Source organism: Patagioenas fasciata, chromosome Z (genome assembly GCF_037038585.1).
Source record: "Patagioenas fasciata isolate bPatFas1 chromosome Z, bPatFas1.hap1, whole genome shotgun sequence".
In the NCBI taxonomy this organism is placed as follows: domain Eukaryota; kingdom Metazoa; phylum Chordata; class Aves; order Columbiformes; family Columbidae; genus Patagioenas; species Patagioenas fasciata.
The window spans coordinates 76,690,132-76,707,806 of NC_092560.1; the positions used below are offsets into that span (position 1 = coordinate 76,690,132).

The 17,675-nt window shown below is 43.2% G+C and overlaps 1 protein-coding gene across 1 annotated transcript in view; it reads right to left on the reverse strand.

The window, feature by feature from the left end:
* Positions 1–212: 212 nt before the first annotated feature.
* The window catches only part of UBAP1 (ubiquitin associated protein 1), a 37,803-nt gene continuing 20,340 nt past the window's right edge, over positions 213–17,675 (reverse strand). Inside the window, exons 3-8 of the mRNA XM_065861641.2 lie at positions 13,650–13,774; positions 8,953–9,882; positions 5,939–5,974; positions 5,288–5,485; positions 3,785–3,886; positions 213–2,381 (exon numbers count right to left, since the gene is read on the reverse strand). Of these exons, the coding sequence (XP_065717713.1) occupies positions 2,241–2,381; positions 3,785–3,886; positions 5,288–5,485; positions 5,939–5,974; positions 8,953–9,882; positions 13,650–13,774 (1,532 nt within the window). The 3' untranslated portion in view covers positions 213–2,240. The remainder of the gene's footprint in view (positions 2,382–3,784; positions 3,887–5,287; positions 5,486–5,938; positions 5,975–8,952; positions 9,883–13,649; positions 13,775–17,675) is intronic.

A 17,675-nucleotide genomic window follows, 5' to 3' on the forward strand; every position in this document is an offset into this window, starting at 1 on the left:
CGGAAACCTCACTGCCAACACCAGAGCATGGTCACCAGGAAAGACACAGACGGGTACATCTCTTTGGAAGGAGAACACCAGCTTCACAAGTGTAACTTCCCCTCTTCACGTCTCTGCTCTCACCATTACAACCAACTCCACAAGCAGAGTGGTTACTGTGGTGGGGTTAAGAGCCAGCCCCACAGGGGGACTGTGAAAAAACTGAACACACATTAACAGAAACAGATGATTTTATTTAGAGGTTTGGTCGAAACAGCTGTTTCTTTGCTAGCAAGATTTCTTGCCCCTTCAGGACTGTGCAGTACCAGACAGGGACTTGTTTGGATATTAATTCTGAGAAAACAGAAACAAGTGACACAACTGAATGCTCCCAGCAGTGACAGTAAAGCAGATCTGAACTTTGTTTTCCCACTCCTCTGATTAATCAGGAATGCCATTTCCTTGTTTCAAACTGTCACATTTCTCACCTGGGAAGGAAAGCTGGGCAACTGCTTTACCCGCACCTACAGAGTAAATAGCTGCTGAATCTCCTCCTTTGACAATTTTTAATTCCAGCCCCACCACCAGGAGCTGGTGAAGCTCAGTGGTACAACATAAAACACGTAGCAATCTGGCCTGGTCCTACTCATCATCCGTCTCCACATCTGCTAGATACTTGCCAGCTACATCTCTCCTCAACATCATTTTAAGTAAAGGTATGTAACTAATATAGTTGAACACCTCACAGAGAATTCCAGGAGTTAACACTGGGCCCAAATTAGATGTTTTGGTCATATAAAGCTAACAACATAATGGAGACAAATGCCATCTCCTATAGGGTGCTGATGAGCTAAAACCTACTGAAAAACCTAAACTGAGGCAACAAGCTGAGCCATTTCCCCTCCCAATGTCAAATGCTCCCAGCTCCATCCTCTAACACAAGTTTGGATCACTAGGCTTGGCTTTTGCAATGAAGTAGAAATAAGCCACACCAAAAAAAGGCAGCATGTTCCAGCACTGCAGCTGCCTGCTCAGAGACCTCTGGGTGTTCTGCCCAACAGAGACTGTTCATGTGTGCCTATGGGATGGGCAGGGTCCGGCATGTTCTTCATCTGCTGAAGTCAAAGAGCATGAGAGATGGGAATCATGACACTGGGAGTTATATTTGAGGGTTTTATTAGTTGTTCTTTTGCAGAATCAAAATATTTAGCAAATTACTTTAAAGATTCCCCCAAACTGCTGATATTTTATGTATTTAGAACTTGAACAATGTACAATGTAATACTTAGAAATACCAAAACAACCCCAAACCTGATTTCTAGTACTAGATGTTATTATGTAATTCTATAGCAGTGTGAGAAATTGAACTAATGCAGTGAGTATATTTGTTTTAAAGAAAGTGCTTGAAAGAAACCTCCTGCATCACACTGAGTATTATTTAAAACAAAAAAGATAACTGATTACCTAGCAGGGCATTGTCTTAAATATCCTACAAGCCCAGGGGACTAAGAACACTGAGCCTCAGCTCTCTGCAGTCAGGTTCAAGAACCAAGAGAAGTTGCAGGTCCAGGCAGAGTTCACAGCTTACCTGTTTCAAGAGAACTTACACACCGCTCAGCATTGGACACTCACATCAGGCAGAAGTGTTCGATGCATGGGTAAAAAAAAAAAAAAAAAATGACAAAAATATCCCCAGAAGAGGAAAAGCTTCTCTCTTTATGTATAGCGACAGTTTCTGAACCAGTGTTTTACTAAGTTACAGACTAACTTTCAACCAAAAAAATAAAACTCCATTGCACTAAAGGTCAAATTGAACCAGTTAATCTGGACTGTGACACAGTCAAGTAATTCAGTACAAGCAGACACCATGAAAGCAGCTTCAAAGAACCAAAGCATCCTAGTTTCAGAATCAACTTAGTATTCTCCTGTCCAACTCCAATGCAAGAGTGAGAGGGGGGAAAACCACTCCCACCTCGACCTATGTACAATTCCAGTGGAGGCTGGGCAGTCTAAACTCTCCGTGGCCAAGCTGGAAAAAGGAAACTTAGGAAAGGACACTTTAAAAATTTAATTTAAGAAAGAAAGTTGGCTCTCAGTGGAAAGAGCAATGCTGGAGTGATGCACGCAGGCAGGCTTGCTCAGTCACTCTCCCATGTATGTGAAAAGCTGGACTCCTTCCTGTCGAGAGCAAGTCACACTGGATGTGAAGGCGGCGGGGCTGGTCCTGCTCTGTTGCACACCGCAAATTCCGGAATGAATTTTCAGCTGGCTCCTGCACGGGCCATTAGATCTTCCAAAGCGTTGTGTCGGTCGTTCTTATGTACTAATAAGACCTCCTTAATGTCTTTTAGTTCAAACCCCATTTCTTTGAATTGACTCATTAGTTGAAGAAGTTCTGTGATCTGAAAGACACACACAGTCCATTATTTGCAAGAGAACAGAGGATGAGTGCTTGGTGGAGGTTTAGCACAGAGCCAGTGTTCTACAACTGGGCACCCCGCAGCAGGGATTCCTCCTCCACGAGTACAGCCCATTCCAGCTGTGTTTGGGAAAATCCACTCCCAGCAGAGCCAGCAGCGCTCTGGCTGCTGTAGCTCACGGAGTCCCAGCTCCAGTCCCCCGTTTTTGCAGACCTGCATTTCCAGCTGCAGCAAGCGTGCCAAAGCGCAGTGTGTGGGAGTGTCTCTCCCAGTAGGAAATTTATCAGCCTGACCCACTTTGGGCTCCCAAAAATGCTGATTAATGATACTCTGCTCTCCATCCAGCAGCCCCTGGTGCAACTGAATGTTGTTAAAGTTACTTTGACTCTGGGAACAGTACGATAGCCCTTGCTATCAATTGGCCTTTTAGATCTAGGAAAACTTGGGAGATTATCACAAACCCTATTGGACATACTCTGTATTATACCGCCAACATCAGCCATGAATCCTCCCTGAGCTTTGAAAAAATAAAGTGACAAGGAGTGAATCAGCTGATGAGACTTTTATGAATGCTCTGCCATTTCCAGCGCCTCCACTACACAGGAAAGAAAAACCAAGGCAGGTTGACATAGGCAATCAGGAGAACAGACATTTCTAATTTGGGGGTTAAGACAGTAGCAAATGTGTTTCCATAACTCAGTCACTTCCTCCATTTTACACTGGTTTTCCTCTGTTTGCAAGCTCATCACTAAGTCCAAGAAAGGCAGGAACGCATATATATCTTGGCCTGTACCTCTGAAGATTTCATGTAATAACTTAAGACACAACAGGTTGGCAGACTTCAACAGATCCTGCTGTCCTCTGCCCTGGCTACCTGCTCTTGCCTCTGTACCTGTGGTGCTCGTACAGCAGCCAGACAAGGAAGCTGGGCCAAAAAACCATTTTCCAGCTTCTAAAGCTAGCACTAACCCAATTTGCTGAGCAGACAGGCAGATGCATTTGTACAAGGGAGGAAATTCACAGCCATGGCAGGCTGGCAGGGTCTGAAAGATAATTTGCTGCTTCTGAAGTTAACTGTCTGTTAACCAAACACTTCGCTCACAAGACAACTCTAGGTTAAGAACATCCAAGTAGACTAAGCAGGGTCTTTAAAAGAGCCTGTCCCCATCAAAATGCATGCAACCGAGAGTAATAAACCAATCGGAAGAACTCTAATGCTTTAACACCTATTTGCTTTATCACCCAACAAAAGGATGTCCTTCAGCAGTCAGTTTGGAAACAAGGCAGCATTATCACAAAAAGCAGAATTACATCAGCCAGAGGAACTGCTGCTGGAATTCCCCATCCCAGAGCACTTTCTATTCCTTAACATATTGAGTCCTCACCTTCTCCTCTGGACACTGGTGCATTTCCAAAGCTGCTTCAACAAGAAGTGGATCAAAGCCCTTCTCACAAAGCTGTCCATGTGCAAACAGGTAATCCAAAACCTGCAGGGAATGAAAAAATCAGCCAAGTTTGCAGAGTGGCATTTGCAGGTTGAACACCATGGCTGTACTTGCAGAAGGGCTGAGCATGACTCAACCCCGAGCTTCACCAGGGACTCAGATAAAGTCCTTCCTAGCAGAGCTGAGATGCTCTGTATAAGAACTTGTTCAGCAAAAGCAAACGAGCCCTTCTGTCCTCATGTGCTCTCCCACCAGCTCTGAATATCACCTTCCACTCTAGTCAAGAGTCTCAGAAGCCTATCTTTAGCCTTCCATGTCTGATCACCGAGCAGAATGCAGAAGTTTAACTGCTTTTTATACTACAAGTTTTTAAAATGAAACTGTAGGTCCAGCAGTCAAGACTTGTCAGCTTTTGGCTTCCTCTCAGACTGCAGCAAGAGCTGATGCAATCTGAAAGCAGTCAGCCTTTTCAGGTCAACTCAGCATACTGGTGAGCGAGCTGCAAATCTCAGCTCATATGCCCAGAAACTGCTGCCAAATTTCTTATTCATCCTCAGCTCTGAGAGGTATAGGGAAAGGTCACGCAATGCTAGGAAAACAAAGACTGCAGCCTGCAAATACAGCAGGATTTAAAACTGTCCTCCTAAGGGATGTTTTCTTCCATTTGATACTACAGTCCACTCCAGCACACAGCTTAAACTGCTCCCAGTGCATAGACAGTGGGTGAGCAGAACAGCTCCACAAGCATGGTCCCGCCAGGCGATGCTCTGCACAGCACAGAGCCTGCGTAAGGTCAGCATGGTAAGTCTGGCCACGCTTGCCCTGCTCTAAAACATTTGTCTGAAGCGGATCCAAGACCCAGAGCCATGCGTCACCCTGCAGCGCTTTATGCTCTGTGACCTGGTTTTCACGAGCGTTTGAGGCAACACATAAGGCAGGAAGCACCACGACCAACACGCACAAAAGAAAGTCGGTCAGCAGTGCCTTGCGAGAACCTTTCAGGGCTGTCGTAAGCCTGCAGGGAACAATCCCTTCACAGGGAGAGACGTCAGCATCGCAACCCCTGGTGCTCAGAACAAGGGAAGCTGGCTGCTTTTTTGGCACATGGCATGGTGTAGGGCCACACTAAACTTCCTTCGGATGGTTCTGTGGCTCCTGGGAAGACACAGTGCCACCTGTCCCAAGCACTAGTGCAGCTGCAGGCCAGCACCCACATGACTGAAGCTGCCTCATCAAAATGAGTTGCAGACACTTTACTTCAGTTTTGGGAGCCTTCACTGCCAGGTGACAATTCCTCCAGCAGTTACTATCACAGCTGCTACAGGCTGCAGCTGCCTGTTAAAATAAAAGCAATCCCCCCTATGCATTTTGAAACTCAGGGTTTTTTCTCAGCAGAAATCAGCATGCAGACAAGGGCTTCTTCCTCATTGCGCAAGGTCTTACCTGGTCTATGTTCTGTCCTTTCTTCTTCATGGCTTTCAGGACGTTCTCAGGCGAGTACCCCATGTTGACGACTGTCTCTACGCACTGCCTCTCGCTAGCAGAGAGGACCTGCTGTAGCTCAGGAGCGGGGCCACTCGACCACTTTGTGGAGCTGGTGTTATTGGGCACTTTAGACACTGGGAAATTTTGGTGCATTACCTAAAGGGGAAAATGCGAAGGCTGAGGTGATGGTCATCTTCTGCATCCCCACATCCTGTTTCTGTCTAGTGCAGGGCTAGGATACCCCATGTGATTAACACCAGGGGCTTCCTAGGCTGCCCATGGGAAGTTACAGTTAGGATGAAACAAAGCAGTGCAAATAGTCTGACGCTCTCCATAATCTTTGCACCCGCAAAACAACAATCAACAACCCAGGTTCTTCACAATATACCCTCTCCTGCTGGTGGCACCAAACCCTTTCAATACCCAATCTTTACAACAGTGAAAATCATTATGATACAGCCAAACCCTGCACCTCAGAGGAAGCATGGAGATGTCTTCCTTCAACACGAGTTTACTCGTCACCCATGATTTTACATTCAAAGGAATGCTACTTCTGGAGATCTTCAGAAACACAATCCAGTGCAAGCACACAGGTATTTGGGAACTTACCACAGGGTTTTCTGTTTCCTTGTAGTCTGGGTGTACCTGTTGGACAACACACAAATAAGACAACTATAAACATTACACAATAGTGAATACAATTTGCTACAGCTGGGGTAGAAGGGTTTTATGGGACAGATCTGGGACTAAGTCTGCCATAGTAGGGAGACTCTGGTCTGATTAGGCTTCCTTATGTGAGATGCAGACATGCAGTTACATAGAGTCACAGAATAGCCATCATAAGGATCATGCCCCCTCTCAGTGCTCTACAAACAGTACACTCTAAGGAAGATGTGCCTTCTCATAATAACTGTAAGCTTATTTCTTCCCTGTAATGGCTACACGTTCATACAGCTCAATGTAACCTACTGGCTCCTGTTCAGCTTTTGAGCCAGTGCTACACAGCCTAAAGGACAGTGACAATTTTGAAGTCATTGCCTAGAGACTTCTTTTGATTTTTTGACCATGAGAAGGAATAAGAGAAACCTATACTACATATACTACTAAGGCTGGGTAACATTCCCTGCTGTACATCTGCTCCGTTCCTGCAGAACCAACTACAGCTTCATTTGGCCTCATCCAAGATAACTGCAGTGCAAGGGTAGAACTTTGCCCCACCAAATCTGCACATTTCAATTCATTTAAAGTCTTCCTGAACATTAAATGGAATGAGAAAAGACTGCAAGAAATCAATGTGGAGCAAGGTAAGAATTTCTCTTCTACAAGACAAAGCCTGAGAAATCACATTCAATCTGGTTGACTGGTTTACCCAAGAACTTCTAATGGTGGCAGAGGGGCTCAAGGTGCTTCACACACCCTCTCTAGGCACTTTTGACAGAGCGAAAAGCACTAAACCATGGGACACAGTGAAATGTGGGTCTGGAGCAGCGCTGAAATAAGCTGGTTATCAAATTAAGGATGGTGCTTTATTATTAGCGCTGCAGCCCGGCAAACCACAACTGCTTCTGACACCGCAGACTTGAAAGTCTTGAAAAACCAACTCCTCCTCCTCAATTTAATTGAGCTTGACAACCTGTGCTTGCAGTCAGTGACTTCCAGCCATGAGGAGAAACACCTGAAGGAATTGCCCCGGACAAAGGCAGGACTGGTCACCCAGCAGCCATGCTCCCTTAACATCTCAAACTTGCACTGCAGTGCCCTTCGAGAAGCAGAGGTGCAGCACTTTCGGTATGTGCGTGCACAGGGTGCCTACTTTCAGGCACTTCATACAGAGGCTGGCAGCCCTGCCTGCGCACATCATGCTACTGCAGCGGTACGTTCCGAATGTACCACCAAGAGTGGCCCATCCTCCCCAGCCAGAGATCCTGTAAACAAAATGCACCATATTAACCAGGCCGCTGACCAGTTTTGTTTAATTCCAGCCTGTTGTCTTCCCTAGTCATTTCTCCCTCTGCCAATGCTGCAAAAAGCAAACCAGTGAGCTTAAAAAAAATACTCAGAGAAGGGACCACTGAGGACAGAATTAGTGCAGCCTCAAATCACAAGTTCATTTCCATCCAAAACGCCTACATCCAATTCACTGGTGAAGCATAAACTCTAGTCGTAACTATACAACCAAAGTTACAATTTCTAGTTTTTTGAGAAAAAAAAAAAACAACATATATATGTATATATATAATCCTTGTGGAATACACTGGGACATAAAATTATCCTGAGGCTTTCTAAAAAGGGCAGGCTGACTCCTGTGTAACCTTGCAGAAAAGGGACACATACATGATCCTTCTGCTCCCAGCCGCAGGGATGACTGTGACTTTCTGCTATCGTTTTCATACTCTGAGGATTTCTGTCACATTTTTTTCAATGCTTCTGTTGCATTTACTTCAATTTCTTGCAGCTCAGCTGTCATTTTCCAGCCACTGGGACCATATTGTGGAAACACGAAATAAGTCTTGGAATTTAAACAGAAACAACTAGTTTTGTCAGCATACATATTTCTTGTTTTGCTACTTCCAAAGCAAAACCAGTTTCAAATGAAGGTCTTTATTAGCTCTCCTAATAGATCATTTTTTCTTAATCGGTTTCTATTTTCCCTATAGCATTCTCGAGAATCATAAGAATCATTTAGGTTGGAAAAGACCTTTAAGATCGAGCTCAACCATTAACCCAAGCCTGCCAAGTCCACCACTAAACCATGTCCCTATGAATCTCATCTACGTGTTTTTTAAACACCTCCAGGGATGGTGACTCCACCACTTCCCTGGGCACCCTGTTCCAATGCCTGACAACGCTTTTCATGAAGAATTTTTTCCTAATATCCAATCTAAACCTTCCCTGGTACAACTTGAGGCCATTTCCTCTTGTGCTGTCACTGCCTACTCGGAAGAAGAGACCAACCCCCTCCATGCTACAACCTCCTTTCAGGTAGTTGCAGACAGGTAAGTAAGACAGCAAGGCCTCCCCTCAGCCTCCTGTTCTCCAGGATGAACAGTCAGGAAGAAAATAAAATTTAAAAAACAACAACAATTTTTTTTTTTCACTGCAGGTCAACCACAAGCATTTTTTTATTTTCTGAATGGCACAGCACATGTGGTTCTTAACTTGTGATTACTTCTATTCCTTGAAAAGCCTGAATTTCCCATTATTTCCAAAAAATAAACAACCTGAGGAACAAACCTAGAAGAGATTTAACTCAAAGTCTAATAGCACTTCAGAATGTGTTCTCTCAGTTGGCTAAGACAGAACGCAGGACTGTACAAAGAACATATCACATACACTTAGCTCAAAGGTGTGCAACTATGAATAATAAGAGCAGAAAACCTGAAAAATCACCAGAATTGCTCTAAAAATATCAGATTTTGTGGAAACCTGCAAAATAGTAATCTGAGGTTCAGAAATGCCAGCACGAAGACCTGTTGGACTGATGGATTTGCCATGCAAATTAAAAGGCCCTACACACTACTCCCACTAAATAATACTAAAACCAAATCCACAGGATGTTTTAGACGCAACATTTGCCTCCGCCTCTCCCCAGCAACCCCAGTTCTAACCCACTACATGCTTACCGTAGTCGCTGTGCTTTGAGATGACGATTCTTCTGTACAAACTGTTGACACAGCCAGAGAAGGCAGCCTGGATGAAGAGGATAATGTCGATGTCTCCATGCCACTGTCCTCATTTAGAGCGGAAAAATCAACCATATGGTGTCCGTTCAGTTCACTAGCTTTACTCTGAGCACAGGTCTGCAAAGAGCTGAGCAAAGTGCCGTTGCGGAGACAGGTAGTGCTGTGGAAAGTGCTCGTGAGCTTTGATGATTTTTGATCATTCTCATCGGAGTCAAGTTTAGGAAAGGACAGGGATTTGATATTGCTCACTGAAGTGATAGGGGACAGGGACACTTTGGAAGACAAGGACATCTTTTCACAGTTTCCCAACTGCGGTAAAGTGATAAAGCCATTGGGTTTGTGAAGGGGCTTGAAGTCCAACGTGGCCCTTTCTATGGATGCCAGAACTTCCTCATCTTGCAACACAGACTCAGACCCTCCTTTGGGCAAAGTATTATCTAACAGCTGGGCAACGATTGGCCCAGTAGTACCAACATGAATTTCAAGAATATTTTTTAACTCCTCCTTATCATTGATAGTTTTTAATTCCAGTTTGTCAAATGGGTCTTCTTCACATTCAAAATCAGCCGGGTTGAAGTCTGCTTTTGGACAAGGTGGACTAAGAACCTTTTGCTTCACAGCACTGCTGTTGGCTGGCGTGGGAGTAAGAATATTATTGTGCTGCAGGCTAGCGAGGATAGGGTTAATAGGAGGAGGCATGGCCTCAGGGCAAGGTCCATCTGAGAACCCCATTTTGTTGCTGTCCTCTGGAACTGTCTTTGAGGTCGCTAGCGCTTCTTCTGCCTTGCGTTTAGCTTCTCTCTGGGCAGCTTGAATTTTTTTGATATCTTCAGCCCACGCGATTGTTTTATTTTCCAGTGAGAAGTCATACTGACCAAGTGTAGGAGTGAACGGAAAGAAGAAAAAGAATACAAGTTATAAGGGTCATACCTGCTACTTCTAACAGCAAAATAAGTAACACAGAATAAGCGCTACATGAATTATCATGGACAGGCATATCTTGTAAACTACAGACTGGCAAAGATAGAGGCAAAATGAACTACTGGTATCTTCTAGCAGCAAAACCTGTCTATAGTCTGGATTAGAACGTCATTTTGCCTCCTTCCTACAATTAGTTTTGCTTTAGAACTACTGATCATCCCAAAATGTGCACCACAGCTCTCCTGCCTTCTCCCCCCAGGACAACAGATGCAGCAACAGAAACCTGATGCATTAGTAAACGGACATTCATAGCCAGATCCACCACCACGGAACTATCCCTGTCCACAAGTTGTACAAGTCATTCAAGACTATGACAGTGTATTTTTTGCATGTAAAAACCAACACAGTATGATTTTATTCCCCCTAGAAGACTTCGTAGGGACCTGATATTAGAGTTTTACACCCACTGGCTTAAGAGGTATTGGTATTCTTACACCAGTGCCCATGGCTCACTGGTCAAAGCGGATATACTGGCTACACTGATGATGACAACTACCTGCAGTAGCAGATTTTCCTGGAGCTACTGGCACAACAGGATCCCACAAGCTTTTCTCATTTAGCATCAGCTCCTTCAGGGTCAGGTTAGCACAGGAAGGCATTTGTAAGCTACTCCCTACCAGTGGCCTGGTTGAGAGGACAAAATTCTGGACTAAATCTATGTAAAGCTTTAAGGTCTTCCAAAGAATGAGCAGCCTGATGTGCTCTTTAAATATCCACAGAATGTTCAGATAACATAGCCTACAAGCTAAACCCAGGGTGTAACCCACCTGTGACTCACAAGAAGTCAAAAGATGTCCTTGACAGGATAATGGCACACAACCAAACAGGAATGCTCTTTGCCATTGTACTGAAGACTTGCTAGACCTCTACTAGGCCTTTCTGGGACCTGCTATGTGTTGTACCACATCCCATCCTATAGCAGTGTTATGGAATAAACCAGCTTAGCTTACCAATTTATTTGGTATACTGCTTCTTATAGAACTTGTTTAGAAACTGCTTACATAGAATCCACTCAGCATAAGTAAATTTGCCTAGCATAACTTCTACAAGCTGTGAACTTCTGAACTTTCTGCTTTGTTAACTAAACAGGGTCTCAGAGTCTTCAAGCTAGAAGATAAGAGGAGCTGTGTCCCTGGAGATAGGTAAAGGAACAGAACAGAGTCTAACAAAAGACAAAACAGAAGAATGTTTTTTTTATCGCCAAGAACTTATCTTCTCCAAGGGAAAAATAGCAACCAAAAGTCAGGGTTTTGATTTATGACCCCATCTGATAAAAACAAAGAGATGCAATGAAGAACGGGAGGACTCCAGAATCTACTTTTGCAACTGGCCCAGAATGATGTGTATGTGGGAGACCTGGATTGTGGAGGTATAATTGCCTAAGATTATCTTTATTCAAGGTCCCTCTTCAGGAGGCACCAGCTTGAGATGCTCTATGCTGTACCTTGAGAATAGATTATTTATTTTAGAAGAATTTCTGGAATCCATGCCTGAGTCTCTGCTGCAGGAAACCTAAGGATAAGAACAAGCAGGATCCAGTGACATCCTGGAGAAATGTTGTCTCAACTGTGTAACAGTTTTCCCTTCCCTTAGCTCTGAGACTCCAGGGGTGTGATACACAGTTTACCAGCAAGGTGACTTTGCTGGCAGAAGCGCTGGGCACCACCCATCACACCTTGTTCACTATCTGAGCAGAGCTATCATAGTTCTGTGTGTCTGCGTGCATATGGCCATATATGGCCCAAACTGACCCAAGCCGTATATTTGATTAATAACAAAAAATGGGGAGTATTTATATAGAAATAAATGGCTTGGGTCAATTTTGCTTCCCTACACCTTACCTCCCCCCCCCCTTTTTTTTTTTTAAAGAGCTCTCACTACAGCTGTAGGATTAAGAAAAAAAAAAAAGATGACAAATTGCACTGCAAGATGTATAGTCTACACAGCCACATCATATTATGCAAGGCAGGCACACTATATTTGAGCCTCAACTTGGCAGGAAAATAGAGACACAGCACAATGAAGCCAGCAATAGGATGCTGAGTCTCCTTTAGCTCTCCCATACCAATTTAGTCGAGTAGAAATATGTGTATTGAGGCCATAAGGTAATAGTTTAATGGCTATAATGAAAAAATCCATTATGCTGGGGGTGGGGGAAAAAAAGGCACAAACATTTACAGCAACACATGAAGGGAAAACAATCATCAGTCTGGACTGATCAAAGAAAATCAAGGATCCAAATCAGAAAACACAGTTCAGTTATATTCCCTGTATCACAATGTGAATTTGTAGATTAGATTTTCAACAGTTATGCTAAAGCAACTGATTTTATGCTACCAAGAGTTTACGGTAACATAGGCATACTCCTCAAAGATATGGAAGTCATCTGTACCAAGCTGTAACCTGTTTCCCTACAGCTGGAAAAGAATTCCCACTCAGAACCACACACAAAGTGGGAACTGGAAATCTACTGCTTCATCACGCTATTGTGAGAGCCCATAAAATACAGTCACAGAAACACTTGTTACCCTCAAACAAGATCGTGCAAGAACACAATAGCATGGGTGTATCAGTTCACAGCATTGTTCTTCTTTAAAAGGCTACTTAAATTTGGTCAGGGTAGCATTAAGACCTGCAACTATTACACAGAAATGTTGTGCTTTTTTGAAATAGATACACAAAAATAAATCATAGAAACACAGAATACCAGGTTGGAAGGGACCAGGAGCATGATCTGGTCCAACCTTTCTTGGCAAAAGCACAGTCTAGACAAGATGGCCCAGCATCGGGTACAGCTGAATCTTAAAAGTGTCCAATGTTGGGGAATCCACCACTTCCCAAGGGCTGATTGTTCTCATAGTATAAAATTTCCCTCTTGTGTCCAATCGGAATCTCCCCAGGAATACCCTGTACGTATTACTCCTCGTCTTTTCCATGTGACTCCTTGTAAAAAGGGAGTCTCCATCTTCTTTGTAGCCACCCTTTAAACACAGGAACATGGTGCTGAGATCCCTCCTAAGACTTCTTTTCTCAAGGCTGAACAAGCCCAGTTCTCTCAGCCTTTCCTCACACGGCAGCTTCCCAGTTCTTTGATCACCTCTGTGGCCCTTCTCTGAACCCTCTTCAGCCTGTCCACATCTTTTTGTACAGCAGATACCAAAACTGAACACAGTATTCCAGGTGTCACCTGACAAGCGCTGAGTAAAGCAAGATAATGACTTTTTTGCCTCAGATGGTGATGCCCTTGCTGATGCAACCCAACATCATGCTGGCTGCCTTTGCCACAGCAGCTTACTGGTCACTCATATTGAGCTTGTTGCTCACCAGGACCCCGAGGTCCCTTTCCACGGAGCTGCTCCCCAGCCAGGCAGATCCCAGCCACTGCTGCACTCCTGGATTATGTTTTCTGAAGTGCAAGACCTTACACTTGCCATCAGGCTTTTTAAAGCAATAAAAAGTAGAAGTCTTTTCCCCTAGCCTATCATAAACTTTCTCTAGATTTTAACAGATCATCTGCAACTACTGCCTGGCATACAAAATGACAACACAGGATCAACAAAACTAACGTATGAAGGTGTGTTCAAACTGTGACTACTCACAATTTACAGCATCACATGTTCAGGGAAGAGAGCAGAAAGATAAAACATGTCACTTACCTGGGCTTCTCTGACAAGTTGAGAAGAATCAGGTAGGCAGAAGCCAATGGGTAATCCAACCTTTGCTGGGGTTCTGAATTTGTCTCCTATCTTAAACGGGACATCATCAAGATAACTGAAAGGCCCTAAGAACAAAAACAGAAATTTTATTGAAAAAAACTTACAAGTTTAATGCATTCAATCAAGACTAACATTTCTGTATTTGGGGGCTATTTTATCTCTGCTGCCCCAACTACACCAGGTGACTCAATATGAAGGAAGGTCCTTGATCAGAAACATAATGAATATGTTCAGACTTCACTGTCTCAGTTTCTTTTTGATGTTTTTTTGTTTGTTTGTTGGTTGGTTTGGTGTTTGCTTGGTGTTTTGTTCTTGGTCTTTTTTTTTTTTTTTTTTTTTGGGGGGGGGAGCATTTAGTGTTCTAGCCCATGGCTGTTACAAAATCCAAACAAACACCACCACAAACCACAAAATAACAATCCAACAATTGAACAGATTTTGAAGTCATTATACCCAACATCTTGGCTTGCCTGGTGACAAGACTATGCCTACACAACTGGAAGCTGAAGCTCTCCTGAACACTGTATTCTGTCATGTCTCTATAAAAAGATCCATCACTTTTCATCATATTCAAAACAGGCTTTTAAATGACTCGTCTTTAGAGCACCTAAAACAAATAAAATCCACGCTCTGGCATACAAGTCGGAAGTAATATTTGGACAGAAGTGATCCAAAGGCAAAGTGGCACAAAGCTAGACACTCCACTTCCATCAAAACACAGTGAAATAGCTCAAAACTATTTGGCATGACAATTCTGATTTTTGAAACAAGCAATCTAACCTAATCAGCTGTCTGATTTCTTATTACTCCAAAGAGAGCCTTGAGACTTATTTCATGGTCCTCCATATCTATCACTTACATGTATAATTTTAAAAGTGGTTTAGGACTAAACTTTTTCTTCAGGCATCCTGCAAACTCATGAGGCAGAATCACCTGGAGTTCAACTACATCCAAGAAGCCAGACTAGAAGTTTGGTTTCCTTGAAGTGCTGCGAAGAAGTATTAGGAAACCCACAACACAAACTGCACTCAGTTTCCCAATTAACTGAAAGGCATCTCTTGGATCATTGGTCTAAACTTTTTGAATTACAGGCAAGGTTTCTGCCTGTGTATAACAAGCTAAAGTGTTCCTCTAGCACTTACTTGTAATTTCACTTTGACTGTTGCAGATCCAAAATGACATTAGTGGCAATATCAAAGATGGTGTTCAGTGACTGACTTCTTGCTCAGTGAGCTGTAACTTGCCATTTTTATCTGACCCATTTTCATACTCAGATGACATTTTAAGTACTGTTTGTGTTCCTTCACTGTTGACTCATCTACAACTAAGCAGCCACAGGCTCCACAAGGATGAGCCGCTTTCAAAAAAAAGAACATACTATTAATTCGGAGTTAAATGTTGATGTGCTGTCATCACTTGAGCTCTCATATTATGCACTGCACTGGCTGGTCCCAGAGTCCTGTTAGGACATGGATGGTATTTCCTCTGGTTTTGAAACCATCAGGCTGAATAACTTGCATCCCACCTGTACCACCAGGATGAAAAAGTGCTCCAGGCAGAATATAGTTGTATTTTCACTGATTCTTCCTGAGAAGCACACATTCAAGCATTACACCAGCACAGCATCCAGATGGCACCTCACTGGTCAACGCCACCAGTATATGCAACACGGCATCCAAATTGTATTTGAGCTGGCATTTTGAGAACCTGGATGTGCCAAAGTGTTTGCTTATGCAGAAATAGCAACTGTGGTGCTGAGAGTGGTAAACCATGGCCAGGTCAGAGACAGATCTCCCAACTGCTGCTACTATGCCCTGCTTAGTCCCTCTGGCACAAGTCCTACTCTACGCAGGATGATCCAAGCAAAGCACGATCACCTCTCTGCACAGATCTCACAGCTCAAATTGCTCAGTGTGCAAATAGTTATTAGACCTATTGACACAGTAATTGACAGACACCTCCCCTTGCACAGCCTTCTTGTTTGTCTGAAATAGGTACCAGCCACAGGGGATAAACGCACACATTGTGGTATTTACACAGCAACACTCTTTGTTTTGGTGCAGTGAAAAAAAACTGAACACACCAGGACTAGATGGGCTGCAGTGACAGCTGCCAGTTTAACCTCAGCAGCTAGACTAAGCATAAAAACCTTCTAGTTTCTACCCAGTATACTATTTTTTTTTTAATAACAACCACTGCTATAACCTCATATTGAATATAACTCTGCTACAAAACCCACAAGCACATGCTAAGAAACACACCGGGTGTTTTATGACATATGATGGTAAAAAAAAACTCATTCTGAACCAAAACGCTGATGCATCGTATTCACTGTGTTCCCGCCCAAGAACAGTACCAGCCTAGTGAAGTTACAACCTGATCAAGAAAGCCAACAATCCTTTTCATTTTGTACATAGATGAACCTTTTGCCTTAACACACTAATGGGTAAGGGAGCAAATTCTTTTATACAGCATATTCTAAAGCGATAAGCAAAACCCACATATTGAAAGTATTATGCAAGCCACTGTTTCAACAGTCACATGTTCAAGTGAAGCAATTAAGAGGTTTTTTGAACTGTTATTTAATATGGCTGTTAGCCACTTCATCCTTTTAGCAGTTAAAAGCATATTGAGAAAGTTCTGAGAATAGCCCTGGCAAAAGTGTACTGTCGGTTTGATCTCTGACACCACATACCATATGATATTCCTGGCCCAAGAAATTACTATGAGAATAAGATTTCTCTCCACTTCAGTCTAATGTGGAAACCACTGACCAACTCACAAAAGTGTCCTTCAGTTTGGTAGCAAAATGGAAATATTTCAGATAAAATCAGTTACTGGTTATGAACAGGGGAAAGTTTTGAAACCAAGTGGTACTTAGTTTTTGAGGTAATGTAAACCACACTTATGTAATTTTCAGAAATTGGAGTGAAAAGCTTTCAAGTTGTATAGTGATAGTGACAAAACAGTATTAATGTACTGCACTTTGTGTAACCCATCCTTTTTGTGCAACAGATAAGAGCTGCATTTCTAGATTCCACTAATCACTAGAATTTACGCTTGAACTTGCAATTATTTAAATGACAAGAGAGCATCTGGAGTTACACGCTTAGGCACAGTTCCTTCAAGAGAAGAAATGGGTTCCTTTCTCTCCATCCATACCTTATGTTCCGCTCTTCATCTCCATCTGAAGATGGTCCTGAGCAACCTGCTCTTGGTGGCTCTGCTTGAGCAGGAGCTTTGGACATGATGATGTCCAGAGGTCCCTTCCAACCTGAGCCACTCTGTGATTGAACAACAGTCCTCTGACCTCCAATAAGCAGGTCAACAATAAGTACAAGAGTTGCATCAACTATGTTAACCCATTTAATCAGCCTGCCAGAGACAGAGTTCAAAGTAGCTGTTGGGCTAGATGCTTTACAGTAGGCCAAAATTCACTTGGTGGGATTAATTCTTAAGAAACCTGGTGAATAATGGCACAATTGCCCTACTGATTTCTTAAGACATAATAAGCCAAGGAAGTTGCTCCACTACCCCTTAGAAACAGCACTGTGACGTTGTCACTGCTATCATTAGGAAGAGAGGGTACACAAAAGAGTAGACAAGTTAACTAGGCAGCCTACAGCACAATTTCTTTGGATCCTGTTATTTTGAAGCCAGAAGCACACTCCACCACACCATACTATTTTGGGAAATATTTAAGATAGGTTGAATTCTGAGTAGTGTCTTTACTAGTCTGGTTCAGGAAGCAAAAGAGAGAAACAAAAACAGACTCAAAAGACAAGCAGTCCATAGTGTTCATAGACACCGCTCACAGACATGAAAGAACTGGTGAAGGGCTGGCAGCTATCTATTGTGATAAAGAAATCAATTGTCTTGCAGCAGAATCACTGGGCCACCGCAAAGGAGATCATCCAAAATGAAGTTTTGATAGGTCATTTTTATTAATCTTTAACCACATATTTA